The sequence below is a fragment of the Phoca vitulina genome, unplaced genomic scaffold (assembly GCF_004348235.1).
Source record: "Phoca vitulina isolate PV1807 unplaced genomic scaffold, GSC_HSeal_1.0 scaffold6, whole genome shotgun sequence".
In the NCBI taxonomy this organism is placed as follows: domain Eukaryota; kingdom Metazoa; phylum Chordata; class Mammalia; order Carnivora; family Phocidae; genus Phoca; species Phoca vitulina.
The window spans coordinates 35111761-35139136 of record NW_022589709.1 but is presented as its reverse complement, the minus strand read 5'-3'; the positions used below and the strand labels follow the sequence as shown (position 1 = coordinate 35139136).

Genomic DNA, 27376 nt, shown 5'->3' with positions numbered 1-27376 from the left:
CTACTCTGCTCCAGCCATTCAGCGCTCCTTGGTGTCTGGGGAATGGACTAAGCAGGCTCCCCCCTCAGGGTCTGTATACTTGCTCTTCCCTAGGGGGATGCCCTTCCCCCAGGTATCTACGGGACTCGCCCTGGCCCTTCCTTGGGGTTTAAATGTCACCTCATCAGAGAGGCCTCCCCTGACCACACTATATAAAACCCCGCTCCGCGGGAAGCACCTGAACACATACTCGCCATCATTTTGTCTCCCTTGTCCTGCTTTATTTTTCTTCATTGCACTTAGCGCCATCTGACATGTTTGTTCGTCTGTCCCCACACATTAGAATGTAATCTCTAGGAGAGCTTACCTGCCTTGTCCACTGTTGTTTCCTTACACCTGGAACAGCACTAGGTTGTTGAATGAATTAAAAAAAAATACTTAACTGCACTCTTACCGCAATTTACTACTGACTTCTCATATAAACACAGGAGAACCATGTCAATTTTCTTAGTCTTCCCAACTTTTTTAGGAAAATTAGGCTAAGAATAGATCTGAAATAAGGTATTTCTAAGCATCAGAGGTTATTAAAATGCTGAATACAGGAACTTCCCAGTCCTGGGTATATACCAGTTGGTCTCTTCTTCCCCAATCATCTTCGAAGTCCTCTTGTCTCCCTTCCTACACCTCACTAGTGGTGCCCCCTAGTGGCTGCCAGGCAGACCAGCCTGACCCAGCCTGTTCCCCTGCTACTTGCATTCCTTATGGTACACCTCAGAGTAGTGGCCTACTGCCTTGTAAGTTTTATCTCGGGCAGTCCCTTTCTCTCACACACATCCTCTTTAATGTCTTTGCTCCTTTTGTTTTTAACCAGTTATCTCCGATATTTCTTTCTTTCTCCAAAAAAGTCCATGATTATGATTGATTGGCAGGAGATTAGTACTTGAAATATGCCCCTTCCAAGGAAATGGGAGAATACGGATTTTTAAATTATGTTATATGTAAAACATGTACCTTCAGAAGATTTACAGAGGTCTTTCTCTACCTCCTTATTCTCCTGAAATTAACCTATTATTCCTCAAATACTTAGTCATGTTAATTTTCTTATTCAATTTTGTTTAACTCCTAGCATTGCAGATATATTACTTCCTATTTTTCATTGGAAATATTTAATTATACTTAAAAACATGGAACATGGAAACCAGAAAAGGGGTGGAAAGGCAACTGCAAACTCATTTTGGAACTATCCCAAGTACCCAGTCATAATTAATGGTAGTTTTTCTTTTTCTTTCTTTTTTTTTTTTTTTAAAGATTTTATTTATTGAGAGAGAGAATGAGATAGAGCATGAGGCGGGGAGGGTCAGAGGGAGAAGCGGACTCCCCACCGAGCAGGGAGCCCGACGTGGGACTCGATCCCGGGACTCCAGGATCATGACCTGAGCCGAAGACAGTCGCTTAACCAACTGAGCCACCCAGGCGCCCCTAATGGTAGTTTTTCTATAGGAAAAAATAGTTTGAGTTCCAAATACCCTAAAAGCATTTTTTAAAAATACCTCATTTTGGGGCACCTGGGTGGCTCAGTTGTTAAGCATCTGCCTTCGGCTCAGGTCATGATCCCAGGGTCCTGGGATCGAGCCCCACATCAGGCTCCCTGCTCCGCGGGAAGCCTGCTTCTCCCTCTCCCACTGCCCCTGCTTGTGTTTCCTCTCTCGCTGTGTCTCTTTCTGTCAAATAAATAAATAAAATCTTTAAAAAATAAATAAAATAAAAATACCTCATTTTAAGTTAGACATTTCTCATGCTATATTTTATATGTTTATATTTGATAAGGGGATAATAAATTATTTTTCCCTAAATCAGTATGTTCTGCGAAATACTAGCCCCTCAATATGCTGCTTGAGGGTAAAATGTCATCAAATAACTCTGGGACAAATGGCATACTGTTATACCACCCTTAAAGGTTTATGATATATATATATATATCAGCAATAAATTTACATCTACAACAAATTTGCCTACTTAATCACTGTTTGCAAAGATAAAGGACTATTAAACCCCTTTCTCATATAGGTCTTTTATCTTAATATCTGGTGAAACAAATTTGAGAAACAACTGTAATTATTTATCTTTCAGAAATAAAGGACTGATTAATATCTGTTGAGGGTTTCCTATCAGGTGCTATTCTCAGAACCTTACGTAAATTGTCATATTTAAACCCAAAATAAGTGTATGAAGTACAGGTATGATTATTATTCACCTTTTACAAATGAGGAAACTGAGGTTCAGAGTGGTTAATATCATGTCCAAGGGCACATGGCTAATGAAGTAAGCGTTTGGACCTAGGCCATCTATTTACAAAATCCATACATGGTCTTTGGTCTCCACAACCTCTAATGATGTCATTTATGAATATTTCAACTAATGAAAGAATAAGCTATTTAAAAATATTATGTTATTTTGTTACATAGATATTGTTGGAGCTCCTCTGCCTCAGAACCTGAGTGGATACTCTTTGTTGCCATTATCATCAGAAATGTTTAAGAATGAACATAAATTCAAAAACCTACATCCGCCCTGGATTCTGAGTGAATTCCATGGATGCAATGTGAATGCTTCCACCTATATGCTTCGGACCAACCAGTGGAAGTATATAGCCTACTCTGATGGTACTTCAGTATTGCCTCAACTCTTTGGTAAACCTGTTGATATATTTTTAAGTGTAGAATTATATGGAATGAGGTGACCTCCATAGTGTTGCTCAAGAGATCCAGTCATCATTGGTTAAATAAATAAATATCTGCTGCTTCTTATGCCAGGACAATCTACAAAAGGTTACCCATGTGAGGTGCAGCTTCTTTGCAAATCATCTGAATTCCAGAGCAAGTGTCCAAAGGCTTTTGATCGGGGTCTCAAAACTGAAACCACAGTTTTCTCTGATCAAGGTGTCTTCTAATAGTCATGGTTATTTTCCCAAACAGTAGTCAACACCCTCTCATTATCCCTTGGTTTCAGCTGTTCTGGAGATTAACCCCTGTATCTTGTGAAGCCTGACGTTCTACATTTATTATATAAGATGATACCATTATCCTCATTTTATAGAGAAGACTAGGGGTGAAAGAGATTCAAATACCTGTGCAAGATCTCACAGCTAAGTGGCAGAACTGGGATTTTAACCCAGGTGTAACTTCAAAATCCATGCTCCTTCTACTCCACAAAGATGCCTGCTAGCTTCACTACTCTATAAATTAATTTTATTTTTCAATTTTTTTAAATATTTATTTATTTATTTTGGAGAGCAAGAGCGTGCACAGAGGGGAGGGGCGTAGGGAGAGGGAAAGAGAGACTCTCAAGCAGACTCCCCGCTCAGCACAGAGCCTGACGTGGGCCTCGATCCCAGGACCCTGTGATCATGACCTCAGCCAAAATCAAGTCAGACGCTTAACCAATGGAGCCACCCAGGTGCCCCTCTATGAATTAATTTTAAAGCATCATTATTAAATTCAGGTTTTACTTATCCTTTGCCCCCCCTTTTCACATAAAATATGCCATTATTAATATTTATTTATCCCTAAGTTTCCTTTCCAGTTACAAATGTCAAAATTATTAACTCCAAATAATTCTTTAGGGGCTAAATTGATTGGCCTCCCCCTCCCCGCCTTAACTCAAAGAGCAGGAGATTCTTGGCTTCAAAGGGAAGTCCTTAAATTTTCATCCTGATATGTAAGGGCATCTCTTGCCCAGTTCCCTGGACATTTTCTGCAAAAAAGCAGATGTGACTGTCAAAGGATCAGTGGGTGAGCCTGCCTTTCCTGTATTCTCTGGGGTTTATTGGCTGACTTCCCTTTCCCAAAGTGTTGCCATCTGAAGTCATCTAACAAAGTCATAAACGTCATCAGGGCTCTTCTGGCAAATGCACCACATAGGTTCATAGAGGTTTTTCCATCAACATGTAATGTTCATTTATTATCTTAAGTAAATTGTCATAAGATCTTTGATTTGCTATTTTTCCAATTAGATTGACATCCTGTTATATTTTCTGTCTTCCTTTTACTTAGGTAAAAAGGGTATTTATGTTCTGAAATATTTATCATTCTTTTCTTGGTGGTAGCAATTGAGATACATTCTTATTTCCATGACTATTTGCTCAAATGGACAGTGTTGATGAACTGAATGTTCAAAAATCCAAGCACAAGATGCTAAAATATACAGAAAACTAAGAATAAGTGAGGTTGCAAGAATATGACTTGACTGTGTAAAGAATTCTTATATCTGGAAAGTGTGGGGCTGTTGAAATGGGAGAATATAAGCATTACTATTTTTTTTTCTCTGTATGTCATAGTAAACAAGGCATCAAAACCAGGAAGAATTAGGGCTAAGCCAGCTTTCTAGTGATAAGAGTTCATCTATTTCTGCCATCCAAGAATGGATAAGAAAAAAAAAATGAGATAGCAGGATGATGGTAGGAAGGTAATTTGGACATAGATTTAGAGAACTGTCCATCTTATTATGCTAAAAGGAACTGAAAATAAAAATAAACTCAAATACATTATCTGTCACAGAGTAATGGCATTCTAAAATACATTTTTGTAGCAGGTAGCTGTTTTGACAGCTATTTCATTTTTTTCTTCCAGATCTTTCCTCAGATCCAGATGAACTAACAAATATTGCTACACAATTTCCAGAAGTTACATATTCTTTGGATCGGAAGCTTCGTTCCATTATAAACTACCCTAAGGTTTCTGCTTCTGTCCACCGATACAATAAAGAGCAGTTTATCAAGTGGAAGCAAAGTGTAGGGCAGAACTATTCAAATGTTATAGCGAACCTCAGGTGGCATCAGGACTGGCTGCAAGAACCAAGGAAGTATGAAAGTGCAATTGATCGGTGGCTTAAAACCCCCGCTAATCCTAAAAAAATCTGAACTAAAGCTAGAAAATAATGTTCTAGAGCAACATATAGAGATAATGGTAAAAGATCATGATTAGCTTTTATATGTTTGTTTTAATAATTACTGATTTTTAGTTACTTTTAAAGAGTGTATTCTATTTTAAAATAAAGTAGTAATCATTACAGAATTACATATTTTCAAACATGATTACTATCAAGACCTCTTACTAACTTCTGACAACTTAATGGACGTATTAAAAGGATGGAAGCAAGTAGTATAATATAAAGTTATATTCCTCTGAATAATATGGAATATAGACAATTTTAACAATTATGACTTATGAACCATAAAATAGTTATTTGTATTTGATGGTGTCTGATGAGTTATTTGCATCTGATGGGGCATAAATCATTTGGATGTATTTGATGGGAGTATTCAGAGTATTTGATGGGACACAGATCCTGGATCTGGCTGACTTTATTACTGGTTTTTAAAATTGGTAATATATGCACAAGGTACAAAAGAGTGAGCAAATGAACATGAAGTGTCCCTCTTTTCCCAGTTCCCCTTCCTGGGGCAACTCTAACCACCTTCCTAAGTATCCTTTTAAAGATACACAGTATATCTAACAAACAAACTTTGTATTCCTACCCCCCCAGCCAAAAAAAAGGGAGCTTACTCTATAAAATGTTCTGCATCTTGCCCTTTTTTTCTCCCATTTAAAAATACCTAGAAGTGAAATTGCTGGGGCAAGACTGTATCTAGCAAGATTACACCAAGTTACCGCCAGAGAAGTTATACCAATTTAAATTCTCACCAGTGATGCACTTCCTCACATCCTTCACCAACCTGATAAATAAAAAATATATTCTTTTTAATGTTTTTATTATGAGAAGATAGATCATATTTTCATATATTTAATAGCCATTTGAATTTCCTTCACTGTGACCTTTCCTATTTCTATTCTTTGCCTATTTTTCTATTGCTTGTCTTTTTTTATTACAGGCATGGTTTTGGATCTTAGCTTTTTGTCTGTAATAGAAGCTGCACATTTTTTTTTTCCTTTTTGTAATTTGTCTTTTGACTTTGTTCTGGTGTTTTTAACCTGTGGAAATTGTTATTTTCATGCAATCAAATTTATGAATCTTTGCATTTATGGCTTTGGGGTTTGTGTCATACATATTCAGCATGGTATTCCCCACTTAACTTCTTTTAGAGCTTTATTTTTGTCCTTAGATCTTTGCCCCCTCTGGAATGTATTCCATATTAGAAATCTAACTTTGGTCTGTTATTTTAAGATGGCTACCCAAATGACCTTTTATTGAGTAAGTAACATTTGTCTACTTGGTTAGAAAATGCCACTTCATTATATAACATCTTTTAGTGAATAAATTATCTTTTTCTCTATTGATTTGGAATATCGTTTTATCATATTCCAAAGTCTCATTTACATTTGGGTCCTTTCAGAACATTTTTTATCTTCCCGTGGACCAATCTACTTTGTTTACTGATGTGGTAGTCCTTCTCTGGTCAGACTAGTTCCTTTCCAACACTTTCCTTTTTCAGAGTTGTCCTGGCCACTCTTGCTAACTTAGGTTTTCCACACAAATTTAGAATAAGTTTGCCTAGCTCAGAAATGAAAAATCTTGTTAGTCTTTTTATGAAACCATATTAAATTTATAACCTATTTTAGGGAGAATTGAACTCTTTATGATCTTCAGTTATTCTAAAAAATATAGCACGCTTTTCCCTTTCTTTAAGGTTTCTTTGATCTCACAGTAGTATCCTAAGTTTTCTTCATATGGATCGGTTTCTATAGAGATTTTTGGAAAAGTAAGGACCTTTAAAAAAAATACCGCCTAGGCCCCACCCCACACTAATGAAATTAGAATTCTCGGGATGGCATCTGGGCACTGTTCTTTCTTATTGTTCCCTTAAGCTCTCTAGCTAATGATCCTGACGTGTAGGCAGAGATGAGTTTATTCCTAGTTGTTTTATCATTTGTTGGTGGTGTCTATTTTAAGTGATCTTTCTTCCATTATATCTTCTAACTGGTTGTTTATATATGCAGATTCTTTTTCTATATATTAATTTTGCACCAATAATAGAATATTTTTTGGTACCAATAGTTTTTCAATTGGTATCTTATATTTTTCAGGTAAAAGGCTGATCTGCAAATAATAATTTTACCTAACTTCCTCTTCAAACTCTCTTTGAAGTTTTCTTCATGGGCCACTTCATCTCCTTTTCTTACTCTTCTTCAGTGAATTTGTATGAGCTTATCTTTGCAGTTATGTATGAATTTCTGAGAAATAAATTTCACTTCAGATACATTCTGAAGTTTATAAAGCCCTCAAGGAAAAGATCTCAACATTAGACTATTAAGATTAAAATGAAAATACACAAATCTCCCTCCCATCTCCTAGTTAAACCTAAAGAACATGAAATAGCTAGTGTGTGGGTGGAAATGCTAATTACAGGGGGAAATAAAGCAATAATAATAGAAATGTGGTTCTGAAAACATAGGCATGTGAAGATAATACAATCCATCTCGTTCTACCCAAACCCTTCAAGATGCATTCGTTGCTAGAACTTACCAAGCATCCACAGTGTTTTAAGTATATTGGATATAGGATCATACTTAGGTACAGCTGAGTTTTTAGGACAAAATATAACTCAAACTGGTATCTAACAACCATGAAAACAGAAAAAGAACGGGGCGCCTGGGTGGCTCAGTCGGTTAAGCAACTGCCTTTGGCTCAGGTCATGATCTCGGGGTCCTGGGATCGAGCCCCGCATCGGGCTCCCTGCTCGGCGGGAAGCCTGCTTCTCCCTTTCCCACTCCCCCTGCCTGTGTTCCCTCTCTCGCTCTCTCTCTCTCTGTCAAATAAATAAAATCTTTAAAAAAAAAAAAAAAAAAGAAAAAGAAGAAAAACTTGGAAAATTAAGAAATGAATGCCCGGATCTGAGAGAAACTGACACGAATTATAAACTAAATTGAGGACAGTCTTTGGGATTCATTTTTACTGCCTCCGCTGCTCCACCCTGTTCCAGTCTACCATAATCTCCTGTTTGGAATTTTGTAGTAGCCCCCTAAGAGGTCTCCCTGAGCCTGCCCTGGGCTTTCTTCAGTCTTTTCTCAACACAGCAGCCAGAGTGATCCTGTTAAAGATATATCACATCACTTCACCGGACACTCAAAACCTTCCACTGGTTTCCCGTCTTACTCTGTAAAAGCCAAAATCATCACAAAGGCCTACAGGACCCTGGACTGTCTGGCTGAATGTTCCCTCACAGACCACCTCTCCTCCCACACTCCCACTTTGTTCACTCTCTTCCGGCCACACTGGCATCCCTGTTGATTCCTAGCACCCCAGGCATGCACCACCTCAAGACCTTTGTGCTTGTCGAGGCTTTCTGCTGGGAATTTGGTTCTTTCCTCAGATTGCCACATGGCTCACTCTGCTGCCCCCTTCAAATTACTGCTCTAATGTTACCTTTCTCACAAGGACCTGCCTGCTTGATTTTTCTCCATGGTAATCATTACCATCCAATGCAGGGTATATTTCACCTATTTAATTTGTTTATACTGTGCCCCATCCCTCCTACCCCACTAGGATGAAAGCTCTGTGTACAGGCATGGCTTTTTGTCCTTTTAGTTTCCTAAAGTATCCCAAGTGCCTGAGACACAGAAGATTATTAATACTTGTTGAATAAATTGGCTGGGAATTAGAGTCTTTCAGATAACACACTGGATTAGAAAACCAACACATTAGGCTCTCAATAAGGAGAGCCTTCTAAAAACAGTAAGTTCTAGCAAAAGCCCGCACAGGAGAGTTGACGAGGGGACTCTATTCTTCTTCATCTTTTTCTATGAAAAAGGCCAGATACTGAATATTTTAGGCTTTGTGAACCATATGGTCTTTTTCACAACTACTCAGTACTACCCGAGGAGCGTGAAAATAGCAATAGACAATATGTAAACAGATGAGCATGGCTTCTTTTCAATGAAACCTTGTTGACAAAAACACGGGATTTGACCTGTTGTGGACCACAGTTTGCTAACCCCTAGTCTAGAACAGTGGTTCACAACTTTGCTGCAAACTGGACTTACCTGAGGCTGTTTATAAACTATTAATGCCTGGCTCCAACCTCTAAGCGCTGAAATTTTTAAAAGCTTCCCAGATGCCTCTAATGTGTAGCAAAATCTGGGAACCAAGGTTCTGGAACCTTATTATTCAAACTCTGGTCCTTGGACCAGAAACATCCACATCACCTGGGAGCCTTACATGTTTTTATTTCTCTCTGTTAAAAATAAAAGGGTAGATTTTGTATTTATCCGTCTACTCTTTGCGGTTTTCCATCTCATTAAACCTAGGGCATCCTAATAAAAACTACTAGAATTGATGGAATTTGTTAAATAGCTACATATACAAAAATAGATATAAATCTATAAGAATAATCACTAAGTAAAAATGGAAATTAGGAAAAATTTCTCACATTATGACAGTATAAAATAAATTTTAACAAGAGGCACTACCTGGATAAAAAATTATAAGGTTCTACTGAAGTATACAAACAAGATATGAACATGAAATGACAGCAAGTTCTTGGATGGGAGGATCTTATGTTAAAATGTCACTTCTCCAGAATTAATGTATAAATTTTGTACAATTCTGATTTTAATCTGAATAGGGTTTGGGGATTTTTTTTTTCTTAATTGGACTAAACAATCTTAAAGTTTTCATGGAAAAAAAGTCTCAAATATCTAATAAAATTATGGAAAAAGAAAGTTAAGATGAGACTATTCTTACTGGCTATTAAATCATACTATAAATCACTGAATCAAACTAAGAACTTGGCTATGAGGGGCCATGAAAAAGAAAGATATTTCTCAACACAAACTAGGTGGAAGAAAATCCGTGGGGAAGACAGTAAAGATCTAGACCTGTGCTAGAACTCTTCCCTTGTACACTGATCATATATTATGGATGTGTGTGTGTGTGTTGTTTATAATTATAAAGTTCTCAGGTAAGATTTTTAGCCCTTTTAAAACACAATTTAAAGTTATGAAGCAGAGGGGTGCCTGGGAGGCTCAGATAACCGGTTAAGCGTCTGCCTTCAGCTCAGGTCATGATCCCTGGGTCCTAGGATCAAGGCCCATGTCCAGCTCCCAGCTCAGCAGGGAGTCTGTTTCTCCCTCTCCCTCTGCTGCTCCCCCCTGCTTGTGCTCTCTCCACCTCTCTCTCTCTCAAATGAATAAATAAAATATTTTTAAAAAATAAAGTTATAAAGCAGAATCTTAAATAATTCTTAGGTCAAAAAATTACAGTTCTATGCTATTTTTAAAATAAAGAAAATGAGAAAACTCAGAACATGTGACACACAACCAGAACTACACTCAGAATATTTTTAGCCTTAAACTTTTTATTATTTTTTTTAAAGATTTTATTTATTTATTTATTTGACAGAGAGAGACACAGCGAGAGAGGGAACACAAGCAGGGGGAGCGGCAGGCAGAGGGAGAGGGAGAAGCAGGCTTCCCGCTGAGCAGGGAGCCCGATGCGGGGCTTGATCCCAGGACCCCGGGATCATGACCTGAGCCGAAGGCAGACGCTTAATGACTGAGCCACCCAGGCGCCCCTTAAACTTTTTATTATTAAGAGGAAATAAACTGTTCAAGAAGTTAGACAACAAAATAAGCATCAATTTTGTAATATTTATAGCAAAGGATTCGTATCCTTAAATAATGTTTTGAGAGTTGTGCTTTCATATAGGATAGGGAAGGTTGCAAGGGAATATTCCTCCCATGCTAACAAAAATCAAGAAAAAAAAAGCGAGATAATCTAAGCTTTTTTTGAGCCCATCAGGTGCCTAGGCTGCAAGGCAACAGGTAAACTGAATTCAAAAGGGTAGCAAGCTCCTCTGAGAAGGGGTGAGACACTCAATCTGGGTCACCTTTGGCAGTGTGTGTGTGTGGGGGGGGGGAACTAGCAGCCAAAAGAATGGGTAACCAAACAACTGATACTTTGATAAATCCTTAAAATTTTAGTCCAGTGTGTGTGAAAATAACAATGGAAACTCTGGGAGCCCCCCACACAAGGGAAACCACCATGAACTTTTTTCATAGACCTGAAGCAGCACTCATGAGAAAGATTGGGAGCAGGGCTAGAGATCAAATGGAGCCCCTTCAGTAGGCCAGGTGGATATGGGCCACGGAGTGGCTACCTCTGGAGGACGAGCACAGAACCCAAAACCTTATGTTTTAAAAACACATGCCAAGCTTAACATCACCAGTATTGAGACAGACTAGCACTGTATGTCCCTGAAATGATGCACTGAGAACACAGTATTACCCATGTAGTATTTCAGCCCCAAAACTCTAATCCAAATTTAATTACGTGGAAACAAATACAACTTTAGAGACATTCTACCAAACATGCGTCATGGACCCTTCAGACCTGTCAGAGTCATGAAAGGAAAAAGAAAGACTGGGAAACTGTTCTAGATTAAAGGCCACTAGAGAAATAATGCAATTAAATACAACCCATGCAGTGGATCCAACTAAACACATCCTTGTGAAATTTGTCAGAGACAAGAGAAGAATCAAGTTCTAGAATGAAAAAAACAACGATCACATTTACACAAATCAGGAACCAGAGCGGCTTTAGGCTTCTAAACACAAACACTTAGAACCCAGAAGGGAATGGAGCAATGCCATCAAAATTCAGAAGGAAAGCATTTCCAGCGTAGAATTTTAACTCCAGCCAAGTCATCAGTTAAGCATGATGGTAAAATAAAGAAATGTTCAGACATGCAAGATCCCCAAAATTTATCCTTTCTCTAGAAGTCACTGAAGGACGCATTCTACCCAAGCAGGGAAATAAACCAAGAAGAAACACACACACACACACACACACACACACACGAAATTAGAAAGCAGGAAACCCAGCATGAGATAGTGAAAGTGATAGTGAATGGTAAAGGGAGATGCCTGGGTAACAGCTGTCCTGGAGGGCAACGTGACTCAAGAAATAGGTGCAACAAGACTCCCACAGCTATGTCCTCAGCCTCTGCACAATCTTTTTAACCTTATAACATGTTGGATGATGTGTTTTACCAAAAGGAAAAGAAACCAAGAGAAAGGACCAGAGATCCAAGAAACAAGAATTCCAACCCAAAAGAAAGACAGAGTTTCAGTGATGACAACAAATAGACATTCTAAAATGATAGTTGTATAGTAGGCCTAGAGAGAAACCAGCCTACACAGGAAGGAAATGGAGGTCTCCAGTAAGAACGTTTCCAAGAAAAATAAACTGGAATTGCTACATTATGTTACAAAACTGAACTGAGGTACTACTTAGAGGTATAGGAAGAATAAGCTATGTAACAATGAAATTTAAGGCAATTATTAACTTCAAGAAAAAGAAAATGATATTCATAATATCTATAACATTCACCTGGGAATATTTTCATTTCATAATAATGTAAACACTAAATATAGATCTAACCCAAAATTACAATATTACTGTATTAAGTATGGGAAAGGAGAAATTATCTTATGAGAAGCTAATAGATAGCGCATTACACATTTGCTATTTAGAATTCTGGAATCAACTAAATGCCAGAAGAAACAGTAAATCGATTCTAAACTGGTTCCGTCTAGAAGAGGGGAAGGAGGAGTGAGGGTGCGTGGACAGGAAAACTATGTTGTTGTCAGCCCTCTAGTTCTATTTGACTTTCCAAACTATGTGTACGTGTTATTTTGAGAAAAATTGTTTTTTTTAAATCAATGATTTATCAGGTCTTGGTAAAGTTCTGTGAAATGTAATTTCACTGGTAGAGTCTTGTTATATGAGAGCATTTCAACAAATTTGAGACAAATTATAGAATTATCTTGAGAAATATTAAACTGATATTGGCTAGAGAAATAATTGAATTATGGGTACTGCTCAGAGAGAGCTCCCTGGAAGAAGCGGATCATAAGCTGGGATGATGTATGTTACAAAGAAAAAGGTCTCGGCCAAAGCCTCTGAGGGGAGAATGTGAAAATTAAACCAAGAGTTTGATTTCCCAAGGCTATCGCTCTACCTCTTTTTCAAGTGTTCCACCAAGAATGGCTCTGCCCCCATCTCCCCAGAGCTTCCCTGGGCTCCTCCGGATGATACTGGCATAGGTATGAAAGGCTTTTTTTTTTCCCTCAGGTTGATGGATTTATCGTCAAAGCAGGAAAATTTGCTCAAAGTTCTCTGAAATGCATCATATATCCATTAGTTCAGCAATTCAAAACATGTTTCCTGATATCTAGCCTGTGTCAGGCCCAGTGCTAGGCACTGGGGAAAGGATAATAAAAATGACAAAGGTCAGGCACCTGGGTGGCTCAGTTGTTAAGCGTCTGCCTTCGGCTCAGGTCATGATCCTAGGGTCCTGTGATGGAGCCCAGCACCGGGTTCCCTGCTCAGCGGGAAGCCTGCTTCTCCCTCTCCCGCTCCCCCTGCTTGTGTTCCCTCTCTTGCTGTGTCTCTGTCAAATAAATAAATAAAGTCTTAAAAAAAAAAATGACAAAGGTCTCTGGCCAAAGGACAACACTTTGGGAATTAGGATTCCTCCAGGCAACTAAGAGGACTGTCTTCTGCATCCACCAAACCCTCCTCTCTGGAGCATCTTAAAGTGCCAAATGTGTCCTCAGCCTGGGACAGTGAATCCCAGCAGATGCCCAGACCAGGAAGCGCAAGAAATCTACTTGTACCGTGATCATGTGGAGGGTGCATAAAAGACAAACTGAAGCTTTCAACAGGAAAATTAAAATTTGTTTGTGAGCAGAAAGGGCTAAAATAAAAGAGATAGCATTGAATCTAAACCATTTCCTGTGACTTGGATTTCTTTTTAAAAATTGGCCGTCTTATCATTTTCTTAGTCACCTTTTCTCTAGGCTTATTGGGGGCGTACGTAGTCCCTCCCAGCAACCTCCATCTGCTTGGAAAACAGAATCAAGAGAATGAAGAGCCATGATGACACATCCGTCACTGGATGAAAATATTAAGAGAGAAATCAACAAATGTACTACCATTTGCATAAAACCTATTAATGCCCTCTTCAGATTAATGCAGTGAATTTTACATCACTGAGAGAGCAGCTGCGATCCACTGCTTCTAGTAATGAGGAGTATTTGAAACATCTGCAAATCACTGCTCCTCCTAAATGCCAAGCAGTATCATTACTTTAGTTCTCTGCAAGTAAATACTCTGATTGTTGGCCAGAGGAAGGCATATCTTTATCAAAGATTCATCTCCTGGGCTCCTCTTTGCCCCAAACGCTGTCGGGTTTCTTGTGTTTCCCGTTTTTCTCATGCTAGTACACGCAGATCCATGGCACTTCCCATTTCCGATTTTTTTTTAATCAAAACTAGTGTCTGTTCTATCCCCCCCCTCCCGGCAATCCGTAACCATTTTGAGACGTACAATCTCGGTCAGGACCTTCCTCTCTGGTATGTTGGTCCCAGCTAACGTGAGCTTTTTGCAAAGGCCAGGCAAAGCGAGCTTCGGCCCCGCTGTGCTCTACGTGTAGATAGCGAACCGAGAGGCACCCAGAGCTCTGTGGTCCGCTGTTACCGCGAGCGCACCGTGGAAGCCGCGGCAGATCGGAGGGGCAACCAGCGGGATTGGGAGGAGAGACACGGAGAAGGTGGAGAATAAGAATCATGTGTGTTCCTCGAGTGTACAACCCACATTTGAGTGACAAATGACGAGGACAACCTATAAAAACAACTAGGCGCAAGTCTACCCGAATCCATTTCCCTCCGTGTGTGTGTGTGCGTTTTCAACTAACTTTGGGAACTCGTAGACGCGGCGTCGTGCCCCTGGCAGCCTCGCCTCCACCTGGGTTTCCCGCGCCCTGCCGGCCCGCTTCCATACCTCCTTTTCCCCCAGGCTAAGGATGGAGGATCCCTTCAGCCCCTCAACTTTCTCGCCGGCGCCCAACGTCTCCGTACCTGTCTCTCCTGGCTGGAGTCTCAACTTCACTTCCGGACAGGGGACCCCAGCCCCCGGGCCGCCGCCGCCGCCGCTGCCGCCGCCTCCCGGACCACCCAGCCGCGGCATCCGCCTGGTCTTCCTGGGGGTCATCCTGGTGGTGGCGGTGGCCGGCAACGCCACGGTGCTGTGCCGCCTGCGCGGGGGTGGCGGGCCCTGGGCGGGTCCCAAGCGTCGCAAGATGGACTTCCTGCTGGTGCAGCTGGCCCTGGCGGACCTGTACGCGTGCGGAGGTACCGCGCTGTCGCAGCTGGCCTGGGACCTGCTGGGCGAGCCGCGCCGGGCGGCGGGAGACCTGTCGTGCCGCTTCGTGCAGCTGCTGCAGGCGTCCGGCCGCGGCGCTTCTGCCCACCTGGTGGTGCTCATTGCCCTCGAACGCCAGCGCGCAGTGCGCCGGCCGCAGGGCCCGCCGCTGCCCGCGCGCGCCCTCGCCGCGCTGGGCTGGCTGCTGGCGCTGCTGCTGGCGCTGCCCCCCGCCTTCGTGGTGCGCGGGGGCGCCCCCTCGCCGTCTCCCGCCGCGCCCTCGGCCGCCCGCACCTGGGCGGGGGAGCGTCGCTGCCGCGACATCTTCGCGCCCCTGCCGCGCTGGCACCTGCAGGTCTACGCGCTCTACGAAGCCGTCGCGGGCTTCGTGGCGCCGGTCGCGGTCATGGGCGTAGCATGCAGCCGCCTGCTCTGCGCCTGGTGGCAGCGCCTGCCCAAGGCCCCACCGCCTTCAGCGCCCTGGTCGGCGACTCCGGGCCGAGCCCCTCCGCCCAGCGCGCTTCCCCGCGCGAAGGTCCAGAGCCTGAAGATGAGCCTGGCGCTGGCGCTGCTGTTCTTGAGCTGCGAGCTTCCCTACTTCGCCGCCCGGCTGGCGGCCGCGTGGTCGTCCGGACAGGTGGGAGACTGGGAGACCGAGGACCTGGCGGCGGCGCTGCACCTCGTGGGGGTGACCAACAGCGCTCTCAACCCCTTCGTCTACCTCTTCTTCCAGGCGGGCGGCCGCCAGCTCCTGCGGCGGCTGCGAAGGCGCCTGGGCGCAGCCTGCTGCTCGTGGGAGGGAAGAGCGGAGGACGATGAGGGGGCCGGGGGCCACCAAGCGCTTCACCGCCACCGCTGGCCCCACCCCCATTACCACCACGCTAGACGCGAGCAGCCCGAGGAGGGCGGCTTACGCCCACCCCCGCCGCGCCCCCGGCCGCTGCCCTGCTCCTGCGAAAGCGCGTTCTAGTTGCTCGATGGCCAGACGGGTCATCTGTCGCCGCCACCCAGCCTCCACGGAACACGCGGCTGGCCCGGGTCTATCTAGATCATACCGGGCAGGAGAGTCCCAGACATTGACCCTGAAGCTGTCCCCAGCCTACACTCTATTTCTTTCTAATATTTACATTTCCCTACACTTTTCCAGTTTCTTCTCTCCTCTTTGGTTCTTCTCACATTTCCCAGTCTGGAGACAAGAGTTTGAGCCGCTGGGAAGTTGTAAAAAACAGTCAAAGACACGGAGGTATTTTTGCAGTTCTCTTTGACGCTCCCATAGTGTTCTGGATAAGATCTTTTGGTTTAGCTGAATTGTCAAGCTTTCATTATTTGCTGTGTTAGCAAACGTTTTTTACTTATTTTGAATCGTGTTTAAATCAAGTGTACCTTTGAGACCAGAGAATTTGCCTTTCTTTCCAGGAGGAAAATTCCCACACTGCTCTCCCTGAGGGGCCTGGAAATTGTACCAGTGATACTGTCAGAAATGTAACCATGCTGTCACTGCAGAGCCACAGAGCATTTGTAAAATAAAAACATTACGCACAGAGCAATTAGTACTTTTTCCCCATGGTAATGTGTTCTCTCAGAAGAAAATCAGTGTGGCCTTTATTTCCAGTCTTCACTTCGGTAGAAGCCGGGGTTGTAGGAGGGACACATAAAATAAGCTTCCCTTAGTCCCTTTCAAATACGCCCAGTTTCTTTAGGAAATTGTGCCTGTGCCCAAACTAGCCTCTACAGCTAAGGTGCTGTGCTCAGGTGGAGCCTCTCAGCGCAGAGTCCCCAGCAAACTAGAGAAAGGAAACACCAAGTTGGTGTGTATGCGCCGGGCTCACTGTCCCAGAAGGCGCCTCATGGAGATTTGCAGCTGGGAAGAGAGCTGCACCCTCCCAATATTGCACGTCTATATAAAACTCCCTTTTTAAAAATGAAGGCAATGCCAATTGGCGTGGATTGCTGAGAACAAAGTCAAGAAGCAGATTTAATCAGTGACCTCCTCCTCTTAACTGTCCTTGGTTCTAGAAAGAAGTGGCAGCACTTATGAACAATATATCCACGTGTTTACCAGTGTCTTTCATCTGAGAATCTGCGAGCTTTCCATGATAGTGCTTCCTGTTCATGCACAAATGCCAAACTAAGATGGAGCAAGGGGAAATGACCGCTAGAGTTCACTTGTGGAGCCAATGCTCTTGGAGGGCTTTCTTTGTTTACTTCACTGATGTATCCCAAACTCTTAAACAATGCTTGACATGTACTAGGCACTCAATACATATTTTTGAATAATTCATCATACGAGTCAGGCAAAGATAGAATGGATACAAATTTACAAAAATCTCCACTAAGCTTGATTTACCTTTTTCCCAAATTCTGTCAAAAAATGTTAAGAGTTAAAGGTTTTCCTTCATCTTTTTAATCCTCCCACCCTGCTTAGGATACCATGGTGTGTAATATACCAAGAATAAGTCAGCCAAAGAGAGAACACAGTTGTCTTCATGACATTATTTTTATTCGTTAGCATTTGATACTCATTAGCATTTTTATTCATTAATAAACATTAATTCCTTATTGTGTACCAAGCAATGTGTTAGGCATTGGGCATACTAAGATGAATAACACACATCTTTCCCTCAAAGACCTTATAATCATACGTAGGAGACAATCTGACAATTACTGCACAGTAGCACATATGCTTTAATAAGAGTTCCAGTCAGGATGTTGGGTTACTGAAAAAAAAAATCTGACAACCTCAGGAGACTGAAGCGGTCATTCCAATGATGCTACGAAGGACCAACTAATGGGAAGGGGGGAATGGGTAAAGGTGGGGATCAAGGCAGAAGCACGGAGAGACTCAAAATATGACCTGTTGTGTCACTTTGAATATTCCCAACTGAGAATTTAAGACAGCTGAGTTGCTGTTTCTGTTATCTGCAACTGAGAGCACCCTAACAGAAAAATGAGTTCAGCTGGTTTAAATTTAAATTTAAAAGTCCAGTGGTAGAGCTGCTCCAGCGTTGGTTAGTTGAGTAGCTTCATAACTTCATCATCAAAGACCTAGCTTCTTTTCATCTTTTTATTGCCATCCTGAACTGGTGGACTTGACATTAAGGTCTGTACCCCTTGAGGTCACAAAATGGCTGCTACGGTTCCAGGCATCACATTCATATATGACAATGTCCAGAAAAGGAAGAATTTTTACTCTATAGGAATGAAGAAACATTTTTAGAAGTCCCAAGCAGATGTTCCTGCATGGCTCATTGGCCAGAACTATATCATATAGCCATAGCTAGACCATTGCAAGGGAAATGGGGCCACCATGATGGCTTAGACATGGAGCTGAAGATAGGAGTTGCACAGTAAAGGGGTGAAAAAAAACGAGACTTCCGTTTTTTCTTTTAAGAAAAGAAGGGGAAATGCTTATGGGAGGGCAACACTAAACTTTTATACAATTGCCAAATTGTTAGGTTGATTTTTATATAATCTGTTAGAGATTTTCATCTGTGCCACCTAGAAATTATAAGAAATCTCCATCTGGGTCAAAAATACAGAATACATATTCATGTAGTTAATTTGAAATTAAACTGTATTTTCCCAAGATTTTGTGGAAGAGTTGGTTGAGCCCAATTCATAGTAAAATACTTCCATAGCTAAGGAACTTCCTCTAATCTTAACTAAATCTGACACTTGAAGGTAGATCTAGGTGACTTGGTTCCCATCTTTAGAGGCATTTGTAGGTTAAGAAATTTGAAACATCACCTCAGAATTTGATCCCCAGAACCTACATTGCTATAGACAGCTCAAAGATTCAGTTCTGTCCCCATCAAGGAAGCCCCCAAAGGTTATTTTAAATTTAGGCTCTTGATTGAGTGGGACATACCATTCAAACTTCAGAGCAAAGGAATGTGAACAGTTGACCCTGAACTTGATCTCTTTTCTAGGTATCACCTAAATAGAATATGACTAGAGGAGAAACCAGACCACATATTTGGAGTTTGGGAGGAATCAAATAACATATCCTCACCCACTGCACACTTCCCCTTGGAGTTAGATTTTAACTAGGCTGTCGCACACAGGCCTAGATTGTAGGACTCCAGGAGCCACTATTCATAGAGATGGCAATGTAAATGTCACCACCAGAACTTTAAAGCCTAAATACAAAGAATTCTATATATTTTTTTAAAAAAATAACTGGCTGCATGGTAACATACGCTAAAATAGGTAAACATGACCTATTACATAATTTGAAGCAGAGAGTATGTAGGAAACAGCCAGGAGTGGAACTAAAATCACAATTAGTGACTAGTTATAACTCATTTACTAAAAATAGAATAGTCAAGCTGATTTTTGGAAGAGGAGGTAGATTTTTTTTCTAAGCTTCCTAGGAAAGGAAGCTTCCTGGGAAACACAAAATAAAGTCAAAAAGTGGAGCAGTTTCCCTCCCATTCCTAAAATGTTCTGACTTGATCAAAGAGAAGATATTATAATGAAAATGAATAGTCTAATTAAATTAAACATATTTTGCTGAGTTGTGAGGCAGTATTATGAAAAGAGCAGTCTTTAGAGCCTACAGACCTGGACTTGAATTTCATCTCTATCCTTAGTAGCTGTGTAACTTTAGGCTGTTTGCTGAATCTTTGAGTCTTGGTTTTCTTTTTTCTTTTTTTTTCCTCTTTCTTTCTTTTCTTTCTTTCCTTTTCTTTCTTTCTTTCTCTTTCTTTCTTTCTTTCTTTTTTCTTTCTTTCTTTCTTTTTTCTTTCTTTCTTTCTTTCTTCTTCCTTTTAAGTCTTGGTTTTCTTATCAGTAAAAATGGGGTTTATATTATCTACTTCATAGAATTGATGTATGTAAAAATGTAAAATACTTGATGGGGGGGAGAATCCTGTCAGTCTGTCTCTTCAGATTCACCCTGGTACTCAATATATGATAGTTATTATTATTTTCTAACACTGGGTGGTGAGGGATAAAATCTAGTTGAGTAATATTACATGAAGGCAAGCAAGGGATCTTGGGGAATCAATCTATGGAAGATTAATGCAACAAAGGTGGCACATAATAATAGGGAAGTTGGGCCTTACAGAAGGTATACTGTGCACAGTAATTGTTGACTGTCTTCCTGGCATCCGTTTCTCCTTTTCTAACAGGACTCAGATTCTTGTATCTAATGCCTCTTATGAGGAGTAAAGTGCTTTGAGGGAAGCTCTAAGACTGGATCTTAATTAGTCTAAGCACATCAAAGTAATTTCACTCCCCTTACCTCCACAGCCTGCTCAGGAATGGTGATGTGATCCAGTTAAGACCAGTGAGACGTGTTGCAGGGCTAGGGGAGTTGCTGAGGCTTCTAGGAAGTCCTTAACTCTTCTGAGAAGAGTCATGAGCCCAATATGCTCTCTCCTGCTCTCTCCCAATGAAGGTAAATGAGGGAGCATGTAGTGCTCCTGACTGCTGGCACCCCACTTCTGACCATCGGAGGCACCAGCCAGAAGATGAAAACAACACTATGCATATGGCAGAGTGGAGAGATGAACTGAGGTCCTTAATGACCTCACTGAGCTGTCAGGTCAAACACCACAGGCATGCTTATTGGATGTCCATTTTCTTATTGTTTAATGCAGTTGAGCTGGATTTTCTGTTATTTGTGACAGCAAGCATTCTCTAATTGAAGAAGTTTGGCAAGAAAAAGAGTCTCATTTTAGCTTACTGCATGTTCTTTATCAAAGAAATAAGAACATTCCAAGTACTTTTATTTAGTCCATCAGCCAGTATGTATTGAAGAACCATACTGGACACTATATTGAGCATAGTGGGGCAAAGGGAAGAAAATCAAAGATGTAACTCTTGTATTTAAAAAATTTGTATTCTATGAAGAACTATGAGTTTCACGGTAAGGACTTTGCTGAGAAATCTCAACCTACAATTATTAATGTTATAGGACATTCTTTGCAAATTCTTACCATTGGTGACATGACTGATGCATTCATTCATTCATTCGTTGGGTATTTATTAAAGATCCATCATGTGCGAAGTACATATGAACTTATATATAGATACAGATATATCACTTATCATAGACATACATTCCATTTAAAATTTTGGGTGGGAACTTAGGACCAACTATTACCGGTTGGCCAAACCTGGAATTGACAACCACAAAATGGGTAGGAGTAATTACATAATAGCTTCTAGTGAATCACTCTTCTTGATATCCACCCTTGTGTAATCTATTCCCACAGAGTCTGGGCTTGGTCATGTCACCTACTTTGGCAGTAGTCATCAGAAGATCGTTCACAAGCAGGGTATTGAAAAGCACATACACATGGGGCTTGCCCTCTCAGAAGAGCTGCCCTAACATCACCATGGCACGAAGAAGCCAAGAATGAAAGAGCATATGGAGAGGGAGGCCCAGCTACTCAGCTGTTGCAGCTAAGCCCAGTTCCCAACTGACTCTCCAGCTACATGCAGCCACATGAGTGAGCCCAGAGGAGACAGAGAACTGCTGAGACAGACCTGTGAGAAACAAGAATTCACATTCATTAAGTTTGGGGTTTGGTTTGTTTTGCAGCAATAGATAACTAAATCATGTCAGAGTAGTAAAATGGTGAGTAGTAAAATGGTGTTGGATACATTAAAAATGGAAGTCAAATGACCCAGATATCAGAACATATGGGTTCTAGTCTTCCACCACATGTCAAATTGGGATATTTAACTGCTCATCATGTGATCTGATGAGACTTCACACCAACTTGAAATGCAGACAACCCCAAGGGGAATATCAAGCTCAAGGGAAAGAGTTAACCCTTTTTCCATGTGGTGAAATCTACTCCCAAACCCTGGCAGTTCTGGGTATGGTTTTATTAAGGTACTAATGTGTGCCTTACAGGGGCACCTGGGTGGCTCAGTCGTTGGGCGTCTGCCTTCAGCTCAGGTCATGATCCCAGGGTCCTGGGATCGAGCCCTGCATCGGGCTCCCTGCTCAGCGGGAAGCCTGCTTCTCCCTCTCCCACTCCCCCTGCTTGTGTTCCCTCTCTCGCTGTGTCTCTCTCTTCAAATAAATAAATAAAATCTTTTAAAAAAAAAAGTGTGCCTTACAAAATACCCATAAGATAAATAATAAAACCATAATAATGATAGCTAAAATTTATTAATTTTTTTTTAGCAGTGGGCAGCAAAGTTTATTGAGCAATAGTATTGAGTGATATTACAAAGCTTCCGAAGAGAGAGGGGACCCAAGAAGGTTGCCCTAAATAATTTCTATGAAGCTTGGCACTTTACAAGCATCAATTCAATTAATCCTTACAACAACAACTTAAAGTGATATATCATAATCCTCTCCATTTTATAGATAAGAAAATTGGGGCTAAGGATAACTTGCCAATGGTCAAACAGCTAGTAAATGGCAGAGGTAAAGCTGTGAGGGGTTCATCATTGTTGTTGGTGTTGTTTTGTCATTTGAACAGGTAACAGCCAAGAAGTTCATCCAAGACTAAGATACAGGTCTTACTTTATGTAAGATGTGTCTGTTAGAGCTGCAGCCTGGACACACAGTGTGAGGTGGGAGAGAATGTGTTAGATTAAAAAAATGGCTACCTGAAGAATTAAATGTGTTTTAGAAAAACTATAAAATTATATCAGAGAGTTTCATCATTTTAGCCTCCAAATTATCCAAGTAAAGAAATGACTTGCTAGGAATGGAGGAGACTGCCAGCTATTCACCAAAATCCATTTTCCCCTTCTTATGTGGCTGCTCAGCCAGGAACTACATTTCCCAGCCTCCTTTGCATCTAGTTAGAGCCATGTGACTATGTTCTCAGCAACAGAATGTGAACAAAAGTGACATGGGTGGCCTCCAGACTTGGGTCTTAAAACATAGGGCTTGGGCTTGGCTCCTCCATGTTGTCTTTCCCCTTCCTGTTGGCTGGAGAATATGATGTGACAATCACACAATCTAACAATGATCAGGTTTAGCCATGCAGATGAGGACAACATCCTAGAGGGTGGCAGAGCAACAAGATGAAAGGAATCTGGGTCCTTTCCAGATCTTGTGGGACAAAGACAGCCTAAAATGGGTAGAAGATTATGTGAGAGAGAAATAAATTTCTTTAGGCCAGTGAATTTTGTGAGTCTCCTTATTACAGCTAGTCTTTATCTCAACTTTTATTTTGAGGTTGTATTAGATTAGACTAAGGGATGACTTTGCTTCTCATTTTTTGTTCCACAGGGCTTCTGTGTTTGCAGGGGAGCTTGGTGTTAATTTGGATGGACCAAGTCTAGAATGTAACTCTTCAGAGGCTTGAGGAAGGACCCTAGGCCCAAAATGTCTGAACCAAATCATGCCTGTGAGATGTCGTTTTTTTTTTTAAGATTTTATTTATTTATTTGAGATAGAGACAGAGGTAGCAACAGAGATAGTGAGAGAGAGCATGAACTTTGAGGAGAGGGAGAAACACGCTCCCCACTGAGCAGGGAGCCCTAGGTGGGGCTCGATCCCAGGATCCTGGGATCATGACCTGAGCCGAAGGCAGACGCTTAACCAACTGAGCCACCAGGCACCCTGGGATGTCATTTGCCCCAAAAGATGTCACTTAACCTTAGGAAACACTTTTTGTTTTTAAAAAAAAATCTAAAAGTTGAGTATGTTAGAGAAACCCAATGCCCATGGACATCAGTACAAGACCTGGCATCAAAAATGGAGCAGGCTCTGTGGTTGTCCACGGTAACATTGACTATTCTCTTGCCTCACTAAAAAAAAATCCTAATTTTGTCCAGGACTAACATGTCCTAGTTATCTATTATTATGCAACAACCTATCCCAAATTTTGTGCTGTAAAATAACCACCATTTAATTACACTTAGGGATTTTGTGGGTCAGGACATGGACAGAGTATAGGAGGGCTGGCTTGTCTCTCTTCCTTGATAACTGCGGCCTTAATGGGGGAAGACTCAAATGACTGGGGTCTACAATTTCCTGGGAGCTTCTTTACTCATATGTCTGCTGCCTTGGCTGGAATATTCAAAAGCAGGGCTCATCAGGAACTACTGACTAGAGTCTCTAAACATGGCCCTCCATGTGGCTTTGACTTTCTTACTGCATGATAGCTTTAGAGCAAACTTCTCCTAAGGCAGCTCAAGTTTTCAAGAACAACTGTTCTAGTGAGCAAGGTGGAAGCCACATGGCTTGGTATGGCCTTGTCTCAGAAGTCATACAGATTCCTCTGTACTCTACTGGTTGAAGCAGTCACAAACCTGCCCAGATTTTAAAGGTGTAAACCCTACCTTCTAATGGAAGAAGTGTCAAAGAATTTGGTGTCCTATTTAACAACTGCCACTCCACCCATCAAGATAACCCTCCCCACAGCTCTGGGATATATCTAAGTCAACCATAGTCATCCCATTCTGCCTGGTTGATTGGTTCTGTACAATGAAACTAGTGGTAAGGGCTTCTGGCAAAGGTTTCCTAACTTTAAATAGGAGATATCGGTAGAGGCAATAATTTCTCTTCCTCTGCATGGTGTAGTTTATAGATGTGATGTAAAACTCTCTTAGCCATCTTGTAACCCACAGAGGGGAGATAACCTTAACAGAAGGCCAACATCATACAGCTCAAAGAATGGAAAGGTAAAAATCCCAAGTCTCTGATTATGTAGTTGAGCAGCTGAATTAACCAAAGTTGGAGTCATTTGACCTCAGACTGTCTCATGTGAAATAATAAATTTCCTCATTGTTTAATCAGTTTGAGTTGTTGTCTTCTCTAAAGCCATCTAAGTGGATATAAGGAATGTATTAGTCAAGGTTCTCCAGAGAAACAGAAACAATAGTGTGTGGGTACACATATATTTATTTATCATAAGGAATTGGCTCACACAATTATACAGGCTGAGAAATCCCACAATGTGCTGTCTACAAGCTAGAGACCCAGGAGAACTGGTGGTGCAGTTCCAGTTGGAGAGGAGACCAATGTCCCAGCACAAACAGTCAGGCAGAGAGAGGGAATTCTCCCTTTCTTCAGTTTTGTGTTCTGTTGTTCTTTTGTTCTACTGAAGCCCTCAATGAATTAGATGATGCCCAGACATATTGGGGAAGGCAATTTGTTTTATTTAGTCAGGCAACCAATTCAAATGCCAATCTCATCCAGAAACACCCTCACAGACATACCCAAAAATAATATTTAACCAAATATCTGGGCATTCCTTGGCCCAGTCAAGCTGATACATAGAACTGACCATCAGGAGATACTATATAGGGTTTCCTTATAACTTCACCCCAGATAGGAATTGTCAATTATGCCTGCAAAGTTTTGTTTCTCTCTCTTCCTTAAAGTGCTCTAAGCCATCTACCATTTCACCTAATTCTTTAAGCACGGAAGGATACAGTTGATTGAGAATTTAGCCTGGATCATCCAGAAGGTAACACTAAAACAAAGGATGCTAGACATTCAAGAACCACTCTATAAGCTGTGAACTTCATTCCTCTGGCCAGTGAAGTCACACCACTATGTTAAAGAGTATTAGAATTGCTGCACTGTAGATGAGGTAGCAAACATGTAGCAAACATTCCTCAGCTAGCTGGATGGAGTTTTTTGAGGGCATCCTGAATTTTTAAAAAAGATATGTATTCTTCACTGAGCATTTATCATTACTGCATATTTTTTCTTAAATGTAGCCACTGAAAGCCTGACCTAAGCCAATATGTTCCAGAGTATACTTTGCAAAGCAACAGATGCTTCCATATTAATATATCATAAAGGAAAAAAAGAGTTTCAGAGTTAAATGTTTAGAACACTAGGTTAAATAGATCTCTTTTTAGTTTTTTATTATAAAATACATAGAAATGTTGAAGAATAATACAATAGAACACCCACATATTCACCATTGAGATTCAACAGTCATTAACATTTTGCCATCTTTCCTTTTATACATCTCTATATATTTTGCTGTTTTTGAATAACTTGGAAATTAGTTGCAAACACGGTATCATTACCCTTCATCTCTGAATACTTGAGCATGCATCTCCTAAGACATTCTTGCACGACCACAAGAGCATTACCACACTTAAGGAAGTTAATGATTCCCTAAAACCAGCTAATACTCAGTCCATATTCAAATTTTTCCTTTTGTCCTCAACATAACTTGAATATTTTCCTTTTGAGCCAAAATCTAATTACAGTGTACACTCTGCCTTTGATTGTTATGTCTTTTTAGTTTCTTTTATTCCAAAACAGCCGCCCTGACCTTTTAAAAAAAGGTATTGTGTTTTTTGAAAAGATGCCAGTTGTCTTGCAGAATATCCCACATTCTGAATTTTTCTGAGTACTTCCTTATGATAACTTCTATTTGATTCCTCTCTTCCCAACCAGGTTTCTTGAAAGCAGGACCTCTCAGAGCCTTCAATATGCTAAGTGCAAAACAACCCTCCAAGTGAACTCGTTTTAGGAACCTCTGCCCTCTTCGAAATAACCCTTTCTTTGGGAACTGTCCTCACTTTCAACACACACACACACACACACACATACACACACACACACACAAACACACGGGGCTTCTAGCAGTCACATATGGACTTTGTAGCCTGACCTCTGGGGCTAGTCCATTAGAACCATCTCCTTGAAGACTAATACAGATTTAAGGGAGAAGAAGACTAGGAAAATCAGGATAAAATACTCAGTTTAGGTGAGTTCAAAAGTGATACCAAAAGTAGGATATTGGTAATGCCTACACTTCGAGGGAATAGGCAGTAGAAATGTGTTGAGTTGGGGCCCTAGAGCAGGCACAACCCAGATGACACACTAAAGTCAAGCCAGCTTGGACAATACCAGAGCAAGCATAGGTCTTGCTTAGATGTTGATGTCATGGAAGGTTAGCTTCTCTCAGGATCGTCCAACTAAAGGAAATTTTGTTTTGCACAGTGCCTCTTTTGGGAAGATCCAGGGGGAAAAAGTCTAGGCTAGAAAGCAAGGACAAAGTTAAAGGAAGGAAAGAAGGCACTCAGGTTGGCAAACAGTGCATATGGCAGATAAAGAGACCAACCTAAGCAGCAAGTTAACCTGTTAGAAACTCACCTAAGACTTCCTAGAAGGAACAGGGGCACAGCGGAAGGGACTGAAGCATCGAAGATATATTCTACCATATATAGGCAAAGCCCAGAACATTCCAGAGTTGAGGTAAGGCAATAGTTTTGGAGAGTATGTGGCAGAGGTATTTTTGCTCCCTAAGGCCTGAGGAAACCATATTCAGAAGCATCAATAGCAGTGTCA

General features: G+C 41.3%; 2 protein-coding genes across 4 annotated transcripts in view; both read left to right on the top strand.

Moving 5' to 3' along the window:
• Positions 1 to 7540, top strand: part of ARSK (arylsulfatase family member K) — a 43741-nt gene extending 36201 nt beyond the window's left edge. The window contains exons 7-8 of one of the 3 annotated variants that reach the window (XM_032403983.1): positions 2445 to 2642; positions 4608 to 7539. In XM_032403983.1, the coding sequence (XP_032259874.1) occupies positions 2445 to 2642; positions 4608 to 4897 (488 nt within the window). In that variant the 3' untranslated portion in view covers positions 4898 to 7539. Of the gene's footprint in view, positions 1 to 2444; positions 2670 to 4607 lie in introns of all 3 variants that reach the window. The other 2 variants (XM_032403982.1, XM_032403984.1) reach the window with 2 other exon arrangements.
• Positions 7541 to 14693: 7153 nt separating this feature from the next.
• On the top strand, positions 14694 to 16672 carry GPR150 (G protein-coupled receptor 150). Its single transcript, XM_032403492.1, has one exon. The coding sequence runs from the start codon at positions 14801 to 14803 to the stop codon at positions 16106 to 16108; it is 1308 nt and encodes a 435-aa protein (XP_032259383.1). The 5' UTR covers positions 14694 to 14800; the 3' UTR covers positions 16109 to 16672.
• Positions 16673 to 27376: the final 10704 nt, after the last annotated feature.

What these genes read in the sequence shown, in the direction of transcription:
- GPR150 (XM_032403492.1), top strand. Translation starts at nt 14,801, where the DNA reads ATGGAGGATCCCTTCAGCCCCTCAACTTTCTCGCCGGCGCCCAACGTC.